At 42.7% G+C, this 9,821-nt stretch overlaps 1 protein-coding gene across 1 annotated transcript in view; it reads right to left on the reverse strand.

Annotated features, from left to right (window-relative positions):
* The window catches only part of ASXL3 (ASXL transcriptional regulator 3), a 177,608-nt gene extending 169,180 nt beyond the window's left edge, over positions 1-8,428 (reverse strand). Inside the window, exons 1-2 of the mRNA XM_032595328.1 lie at positions 8,231-8,428; positions 3,032-3,136 (exon numbers count right to left, since the gene is read on the reverse strand). Coding sequence (XP_032451219.1) covers positions 3,032-3,136; positions 8,231-8,428 — 303 coding nt within the window. The remainder of the gene's footprint in view (positions 1-3,031; positions 3,137-8,230) is intronic.
* Between the last annotated feature and the right edge of the window lie 1,393 nt (positions 8,429-9,821).

The following is a 9,821-nucleotide window of genomic DNA, read 5'->3' on the forward strand; positions in this document are numbered from 1 at the left end:
CCTTGGGGAAGGGAACAGGGGCTGGAAGTCGAATCAAGTGCCAATGACCAATGACTTAACCAATCGTGACTATGTACTGAAGCCTCCAGGAAAACCCAAAGGGGCAGAGTTCGGAGAGCTTCTGGGTTGGTGAGCACGTGGAGAGGGAGAGTGCCTCACCTGGAGAGGCATGGAAGCCCCAAGCTCTTTCTCCATATCTTAGCCTATGCATTTCTTTCATCTGGCTGTTCCTGACTTATATCCTTTATAATAAACCAGTGATCTAGTAATTAAAATGTTTCTCTGAGTTCTGTGAACTGTTCTAGCAAATTAATCTAACCTGAGAAACAGGTCATGGGAAGCTCTGATTTACAGCTGGTTATAAGTACAGGTAGCAACCTAGACTTGCAACTGGCCTCTGAAGTCCATGGAGTCATTGGAACTTCCAGTCTATAGTCGGTAGGTCAGTCAGAAGCACAAGTAACAGCCACCGGGACTTGCTCTTGACTTCTGAAGGGGGTAGGGGACAACGCTTACAGGACTGAACCCTTAACCTGTTGAACCTGATGGTGTCTCTGGATAGATAATGCCAGAACTGAGTTGAATACTCGGATACCCTGATAGTGTCTGAGAATTGCTTGTTGAATGTGTGAGGATCCCTTCCCTCACTGAAACTGAGTTTCAGAGCACTGAAAGGGCATCATACAGAGTCCTGATGGTCCAGACAACAACTCAGTTATTCAGCCTTGTCAACAAGGTCTTGACAGGAGTGCCTGGTTAACTCAGTCAGTTAAGCATCCGACTTTGGCTCAGGTCATGATCTCATGGTTTGTGAGTTTGAGCTCCATGTGGGGCTCTGTGCTGACAGCTCTAAGCCTGGAGCCTACTTCAGATTCTGTGTCTCCCTCTCTCTCTGCCCCTCCCCCACTCATGTTCACGCTCTCTGTCTCTAAAATAAATAAGCATTAATTTTGTTTTTAAAAAAAGGTCTTCATATATGTACAAATTATATATGCAGTCATTTACCTTTGACATTAAAAAGAAACTAAGAATAACCAATGGCTTCACTATATCATGCATTCTCTATGACTGATCTGAAAAATAAGCCCAAAGATCCTACCTCAATTTCTAACTCTTTGAAACTGTAAAATAGGTTCTAATGCCTTATAGTTAACAAAATCTTTGAAATGTCATGTCTTCTGAATAAGGTGAAGAGGGTCCATCCTATTTTCCCTCCCTTAAGTCATAAATAATATATTCAGAAATCAACAACCACATAACTGAAGAATAGAACCCTTGTCAAATAGCAATTTTGGAATTCTTTTAAACATCATTACATAGTTTTTCATGGACTAACTTATACTAAAGACATGCAAAATAAACCCATGATAAATAACTATTATAAAATAAATTATACATCTATATACCTAGAAAAATTTTTTGCAAGTTCTGTGTCCACTAAGTATAGATTGCACTGCCTTGCAAGATTCCTGAGGTTCTAAAAGTTCCGCCAAAGACTAAGGTCTTGGATGTCATTTAAGTTATACATTTTAGCTATTAAAGCCAATGTTCTGACAAGCCCTTTGGCTCTAACCCCAGGGCATGCATTTGCCTTAAACCACATAAGAATGTGTCAGAGGGCTATATGTCAATCAACCAGGAGAAGTGCCTATTCCCAATTTAATGTTGTCAGTTGCTGACATTAAAACCAGCAACAGTTAATTGTTACCCCTTCAAGTGGGAATACTGAGGGGAGAAGAGAGGTAGGTGTCTAAGTTCAGGCTGATAAAGCTGTTAATTGCTACCCTTTTATGTAGATTTGTTTAATAATGAAAACAATGTGGCTAATCATATAATGTTTCTATTTGTTCCCCAAGGGCTCTTCAGGGAAAGTTTCAATCCGGGCTAGATTTCCACAGCTACCAACTGTGCAGGGACAAAAGCAGAACAATCAAGGCACTCAGTGCTGGCAAATAGCTGAAAGTGGTTCTATACAGATGCCCCTCCTCCTTGCCCTATCAGAAAGGAGCCAGGATCTGCTATGGACAACCTTTGCAGGAGGGGTGCCGGGAGGATTTTAAATTATAAATTAATGATAATAATAATTTTGTGCAGATACTTAATGAAAAGGAAAGAGAGAGAGAGAAATGAAAAGCAGGCAATCTGAAAAGCAGGAAATAATAAGTCTGATGTAGGCTTGGATCCTCCCTATGTCTCCATGCAACAAATCAGTTAAATTCACATCATTTAAAGTGCCTGTGTTAGTTTCTACAAATCAGAGAGACACGACACAGTATTTTTTTTTTAATCCTGTGCCAGCCTTGCTCCTTATAGACAGGGTGATGATATTGGGCATATCATTAAACCACACATTTGGAGACTGAGTTACTGAAATAACCCTAGCTACCTACTGATCTCAGGAGACAGTGCCCTGTGTATGTTTTCTACAAACGGAATGCATATTACTCACTGATGTTTACTTTGCATCATTTGGCAAAGGCAATGGACAGAATAAAGTTGTGTTATTTGAAATAAAATATTTCTAACATCAATTTTGTTTTCAGACTCTATTATCAAGTAACGGAAACATTCAGAGACATCCCCAGACCACTGGTGTCCCCTCTCTGTACAAGAGACAGTCATTCTATTTTGTGTTTTTGAAAAAAAAAAAAATCCTACTTCTACTAGCACCTATCGCACCAGCCCCATGCAACAACTTACACGGTCCAACTGTCCTAAAATTACTTGCAAATCCCCTCCCCCCAATCTGGCCACAATGTAATTTTCAACTTTATTAAGTGCCTACCCTCTCAAGTCTTCAGATATTTCTAGACCTGTCTGCGCGTTGCCTCCTGAACCCGTCCTCTGGCCTGCGGGGCTCTCTTCTTAGAATGTGCTCCTCTCATGACCTGTTCAATCTTACTCATATTTCAAGGACAAGCCCAATTTCACCTAATCCGCTAAGCCTTCTGCAGTCACCTCATACCACACGGCTTCTCCCTTCTGTGAATCTGTAAACTAGCACCTGCTTGATCATTCATGTGACACCTACAGATGGTGTCTGCACAGTCTTCCTCCAGTGTTCCTCGTCTCCTCTACTGAACTCAACACTCCTTGAAGATGTGTATCTTCGTATCCTCCCTAGCATTCGAGCTGCCTATGGAGAAACCCTCAAAAAGGTTAGGGACCATACCGCACATTCCCAGTGCATTTCAGTGAAAGTTGACACTATTACATAATTAAACATTAAACTTCATTACTTTGTAAGTTTGCTTTTTGCTGGTGAAATTCCTTTACAGGTATGACTCTACAAGTCTAAAAGTGACAGCATGCCAAGAGTCCATTTCTGACATCCGAGGAATCATCTGCTACCAAAGAATTTCTTGAAGAAGAGAAAAACTTAAGAAACAATCAATTCTTAAAATTCCCTTTCATGTCAGCTGGAAATAAAAAATTAACAACCTGAACACTAGGCCTAAGTTCATATTTCTCATTTATTTCAAACACGTTTTTCCCAACTGGAAACTCAAAACAGGCAGAGAGACTGCTAAACTCTTTTCCATCTTTCAAATTGCAAAACGAAAATTTAGGTTCCACATCTGAAAGAAGAGATGATGAGATGCAAACATAAAGAGATGATGTTACATGTACGGATGATAGAAAACAGCTGAATCAAACCAATGGAAATGTAAGCGAATGAAAATAAAACTCCATTTGCCAAATACGTTAGCCAGGCTCATAAGCCAATAATCACCGTCACGATTACGCTCATGTGCACCTTTGGGGCTTACCTCAGATCACAAGTCAAAACGTTCTCAACTGTGAAGGCCTGATCAAAACCTGAAATCTAAGCACCAGCAGCACAGTGAGAAAATGCCAAAACCAGTACCAATGCTCTCTCCTCCATCCCATGTTCATCATTCCTGAATAATTATATTTATTTCTAAAACACAAAGACAAAAGACAAGGCAACCAGTTAAGTTAACAATTATGAATTGTTTTCTATTTTAACAGCTACCAAAGCCATTTGGCTTTATTTCACAGAAACCCTAAGAGTTTATTTAGCATATAATGCATTATGCAAAAGAATGTCTGTGCTAAAGATTCACACAGATTTCCTTTAATTAATAACCCCCACTTAATTTTTAATAGAATATGATTTACAAAATTTCAATTTACTTAAAACCTTCAGTAACTCTGCTATGGCATAAAGAGATATGTATCTGTTTTCTCCTAAGAATGAGGCAAATTTGCCATTAAATTTTTTTCCCCAAAGGTCACCTTGAACTACAAAAAAAAAAAAAAAAGCCCTACTAATAGTCATTATCTTTGGGAATGTACCTAAACTACAAGCAAATAAATCAGCCATGTTACCAAGCACAAAGCTATTGAAGATTGTTAAGATTTATTTTCAGGTGCCAGTGAGACTAAACAAAGATTGTAAGGAATGAAACAAACAGAAGAAACCCAGGGAACAAATTAATACATTGAATCATTATCTTACCAGCAGCATTCCCTATAGAACAAAGTGATGAAACTATCAAAAAGCACTTCTCAAAGCAACAACATTTTCGCATGTCAAAAAAAAAAAAAAAGAATTAACCTAGAATAAATATATAAATAACAGTATGTTCTGTGTTAAGCCAGTAACAAAGAAACCCCTTAGTGCAGTAAAACAAAGTCTTGTCAAATCCCCATTTTTTACAAAGAAGCATGAAGATCCTTTCACAATGGTTTAAACTGTATTTATAGTAACAGAGTGAAGACTTGAGATAAAAGTCAAAAGGATTAAAGTCAAAGCCCCAGCTCGACATGAGTTATGGTTTTGATTTTTATTCTTATTGTGGTCTACAAATATTAAGACAGAAGATACTTCCATGTGATTGTGGGATCCTCTGAGACTCTATAACCTTAGAAGAGCAGATAAAACGAATGAAAATGCATCTGGTTTGGGAGCAGCCTCCATATTAAATGGCAATGCGCAAAGTAACCACCACAACTGCAGAAGGCTGAGGGGGAGTGGGGAGGCTGAAGGCTGAAATTTCTGCAATTGATGCAGGGCAGGAAAAAAAAAATGAAAAGAAGAAAGAAAAGAAAAAGAGAAAGAAAAAAAAAGATGTGGTATTACTGCTTTAAAATGGCACCCTGTTAATAATCACAACATTCCTGAAAATACAGAAAAATTATACTACCATTCCTTCTTTCCTGAGCTAAGCAAGCTCACCACATACACACACTACATACTTCTGCAAGAAAACTGGTAGGGCTTGATAGCTGCATCTCTATCTAAAGCAAAATCCCTGGAGTTGCCACTCAGAGTTTGCAGATTTACGAACCACACACTTTTCTCACAAAGAAAGAAAACAAAATTTCTGTTGTCGACTGGAAGTTCTTACTCTACAGAGAACCATTCTTCTTCCATATTTTTTTTCTTAAAAATGAATGCAAAACTACATTTAAACATAAGCTTTTGGTCACAGTTCAAAAAATGTATTTTGCATTTCCTCTCCCGAAACCCTCTCTTTCAAGATAATCTCTCACACACACACTCCAGTAGGAGATATATATTATATACTGTATGATTGGAAGGTTATTCTTAATATTAATTTGGATACTCTCTCCTTTCAGTTCCTATATTGCAAGAACCACATGCATATTTTCCGTTCATCCTTAGTCTCTACTTTTAAAATCAGACACCTGGTTTAACACTTGATGTCTCGAGAAAAGGCTAAAAGTCCTTAATAACAACAACCACAGCAAAAGCAGCAGGGGCAGTGTAAAATATGTAACGATAGTTTTTTTATATCACAGAAATGCCCTCCCAAAAGGCATTACTTTTTAAATGAGTGTAAATTAAAACTATAATTATAAGAGTAAAAATGGTTTTCATGCAAGTTGGTAAGAGAGTTTAAGTCTATATGTATTCATAAAATCATAAAGAAAATACTTAAAAGTCACAATTGCCCAAATGGATCCTTTTCTCTTTTATTCACAAAGTAAGCTAAGAATGATCATAAAGCCACAATTACAAATCACAAATTCCTGAGAAAGATATTTCCGGTACAATTACTTGCTATTTCATTCAGTATTTTATTTCAACTGTCACATTTTGAATACATACACATTTGTGCAACTACCAGGGGAAAAATAACTTGAACCAAATTGAAAAATTACCATAACTACTAGTTCAATATGTCTGGTTAAAATAGAGACATCTGGTCTATCATTAATTCTTTTGTGTTGATGACTCCTAGTGTGTCTTTTCCCATCAATGAACTTTGCAAGAGGAAAAGGCAACTTTTAACAAAAAGATGCGACTGAAAAATCCATCTCAAGATTTATCAATACAGATCTATTATGATTAGATCAAATAAAGCACAGTCCTTTCAGGAACAGTAACAAATACTGTTGAATACAAATGGTTAGCTTTAAATTCCATCAGAATAATGTTATTTATTAAATAATTCTCTGCAAGCAGATATAGGTAATTCATGAATCATTATTTTAAAATATTTATAAGTCAACTCTTTCGCTTGTTTAAAACACATACACTGAAGCTCTATAATAATACTTGATTGCCACTCCAAGGAAACTGAATAATGCATTTTCAGAAGCCCTGCACACCCCCACACAATTCTGAATTAATGGCTGAGCAAACAATAAGTAATGTACTATGCTCTAGCAAAAATTCAGTGATAACATCAATCTGGCATCTACTTAACACGTACTGCTTACTTTTCACATATTCCTCACAGATAAGTTTCCTTTCCCAGATGCAGTTCATTAGACAATGACTATCACCTGCCCATTCATCCACAGACAGTGAGTGATTCAGTAATTAACACAATCACAGATAAGGGGAGAAATCATAACATACACTACTACAAATTAAGAGATGAGGTAAAGGGGCCTAGCCACTCCAGCTTCCAATAACTAGACTGCAATTAAAAAGGACTTTTGTCACTTCTTCCTAGGGTAATAGGGTCAATTATTTAAAACCCCTTGCTCCAATCCAGAGACAAACCAGTAAGGCCCTTCAACCAAACTCAGATAATTACTTTTGACAAATGTTCTCCTTGAGCATGATGTAGTTACTCAAAAGCTTTAAAACAAAACAAAACAAAAAACAACCCACAGTCATAGTAAAACAATCTTTACAAAGTCAACCCAATAACATGTTCTTTGGTCTCGCCCCCTCTCCCGCCCCCCCCCCCATATTGCATGCAGTCTGCCTTCTTTCAGCCAATTTATAAAAGATAGTAAGTTGCTAAGTAAATATTTAATTTATGCAGCCGAAACCCTGAAAGGCTGAGCTTCAAATGTAATGCTTTGCATTCCCGTGAGGCACACAGTACAGAAATATCCTTTTTAAAAATCCGTTTACAGCTGTCCTTTAAAAGAAGAAAAAGAAGAGAGAGAAAGAAAAAAGAAAGAAAGAAACCCACACATACACATGCATCAAACCAAAGACGCCGACGCCCCTCTGCCAACCAGCATTTCTATAGAGACATTCTTTCGATGATTAAAACGTAAGCTCCGAAAGGTTAAAGAAAAGCAGCCAAGTAACACCGCCCAGGAAGCCAGCATTAAAACACACCTAGCTGCACACTCTTAATAACCTCCCACTACAAATGACACTGACCCAACTTCACCAAACACACACACACTCGCCCCGACACACACACTCACAAATTGCACACACGTGCACAGAATGTACACACAAACATCGAGCAGAACACAATACCTACAAAACACAAACGAACTTGATCCACACAAAACATGCACGTATCAGTGTGCATACATAATGCACACGACGCGGCACACGGACACGCACGACCTAGCCCACATGCACACGCCCCACAAGTCCGTGTCGGACACACACCGTGCATGCACGTGTAAAATGTATGAACTCACAAACGCCGAACACACACACAGACCGTGCACAGAGAGTTATTGATGAAATTCCGGGAGGTGGAGGGGCCGGGAGGGAGTGGTAATTGCCACACAAAGGTCTCCGGAGCGGCAGAGAGGGAAGTCGAGCGGGCCGAGCGCTCGGAAATTCACCCGTGGCGAAGGCACAGCCGAGCCCCGAGAGCGAAGTACCGGGAGAAGTGTCCCGGGCGGTCCCGGGCGCCGCTGGCGCGGGGCTCCCCGAGATAATCGCTGCGCCCCTCCGCGCGCGCACGCACACACACACACACACACACACACACACACACACACACACACACGGGCCCCTGGGCGAGCCCACTCCCGCAGAATAACAAAGAGCAGGAGCCCGGCGAGCGGGCGGCGGCTCGGGCTGGAAGTGGCCGTCTCCGCCGCCGCGGGCCGGCGCGGGGCGAGCGGCGGGGCCGGCGGGACGCGCGGGCGGCGGGCGGGGGGCGGTACGTACCAGGCGGGCAGCCTCGGCCCAGGTGCGGTCCTTCTTCTTCCTCTTGTCTTTCATGTTTGCATCTCATTGATGGTTCTGATGATGACGTGGGGGATTCCACGGGGTGCTCGGGGTTCGGGCGCGGAGACAATGACCCAGTGACCCGGTGACCCGCACTCGCTCCGCGGGGGGAGGCGCGCGGGCGGCGGCGGCGGCGGCGGCGGCGGCGGGTGGGAGGGATGGAGCGAGGGGGTGGGGTGGGGTGGGTGGGGGCGCGCGGGCGGCGGCGGCGGCGGCGGCGCGCGGCGGGCGGGCGGGCCGGGGGCGGGGGCTGGGGCGGCGGCGGCGGGGCCGGGGACAGGGGCGGGGGCGGCGCCGGCCGGGCTCGCTCGTGCGGGGCTCGCGCTGCGCCGCCGCCGCGGCCGCCGCGGTGACAGCTCCGGGGATGCTCCGCTCGGCCCCGCTCACAACAATACACTCTGACGTCACGGGGAATGGCGACGCGGCCGCACACTCGCCGCGCTCACACTCGCCGCGCTCACACTCGCCCTCTCGCGCGCGCACACCCGCGCACACTCGCCGCGCGCCCCCCACTCCAGCCACGCCCTGAAACCCTCGCGAGACCCCTCTCCCTCCAGCCCAGCCCCCCAAGTCCACGGGGCGCTGCCCGCTGGGTGCAGGCCGTGGCCCCGGGGCCCGCGAGGGCGGAGAACCGGAGACACAGTAGCCTTTGGAACTTGTGTACAAGTCCGTTCCGCAACTCGAGGCTTCTGTCCTGTGCGCTCACACTCACTCACACGCGCGCACACACACACACACACACACACACACACATTCTCACATACTCACTCCGCACTACTTCCCTCTGCTGGACTCTTTTAACCCTTTTCTGCTTGGCTGGGTGGATTCCCAGAGCCTTGCTGCAAGGGTACAAAACCAGCCTCTTAACAGAACTCATATCGAATGTGCAACTTGACTCAACATTAACCATCTACATGGTCTTAAACAATGCAAGACCAGAGAGATGTGGCCGTGGAGCGGTGCCTTGCTGTGCCTAAGCGCTAATTATGTTTAAATATCGTACGGTCATCATCCCATAGCGTAAAACGTGAGGCATATGTAAACAACGGCACAGCTAACGCTTGCGTGTTTTTTAAATTATTTATAATTGCCGGGTTTGGGATGCATGAAGAGTTGGGTTGTTAACCTTGTTAGCGAACTACAAAATGTTATGTTAAGACTTGAAAGTTTATTATAACCTTTCCAACTTCTTAGACCACTGGTAAATTGTTTAGGTCAAGAAAATTACTGTTAAGCAAAGAAAAGAAGGGGTCCTATGACCTACACATTAATTTTGCGTGTATTTATCTTAAGTATCTAAAAAACAAAGAGGGCACTCATACTGGATTATTTATGTAAGGTTATTTCCTAAATGTGATAATAATGGTATGTAAATAGTACTTGAAGT

This window comes from Lynx canadensis, chromosome D3 (genome assembly GCF_007474595.2).
Source record: "Lynx canadensis isolate LIC74 chromosome D3, mLynCan4.pri.v2, whole genome shotgun sequence".
NCBI lineage: Eukaryota > Metazoa > Chordata > Mammalia > Carnivora > Felidae > Lynx > Lynx canadensis.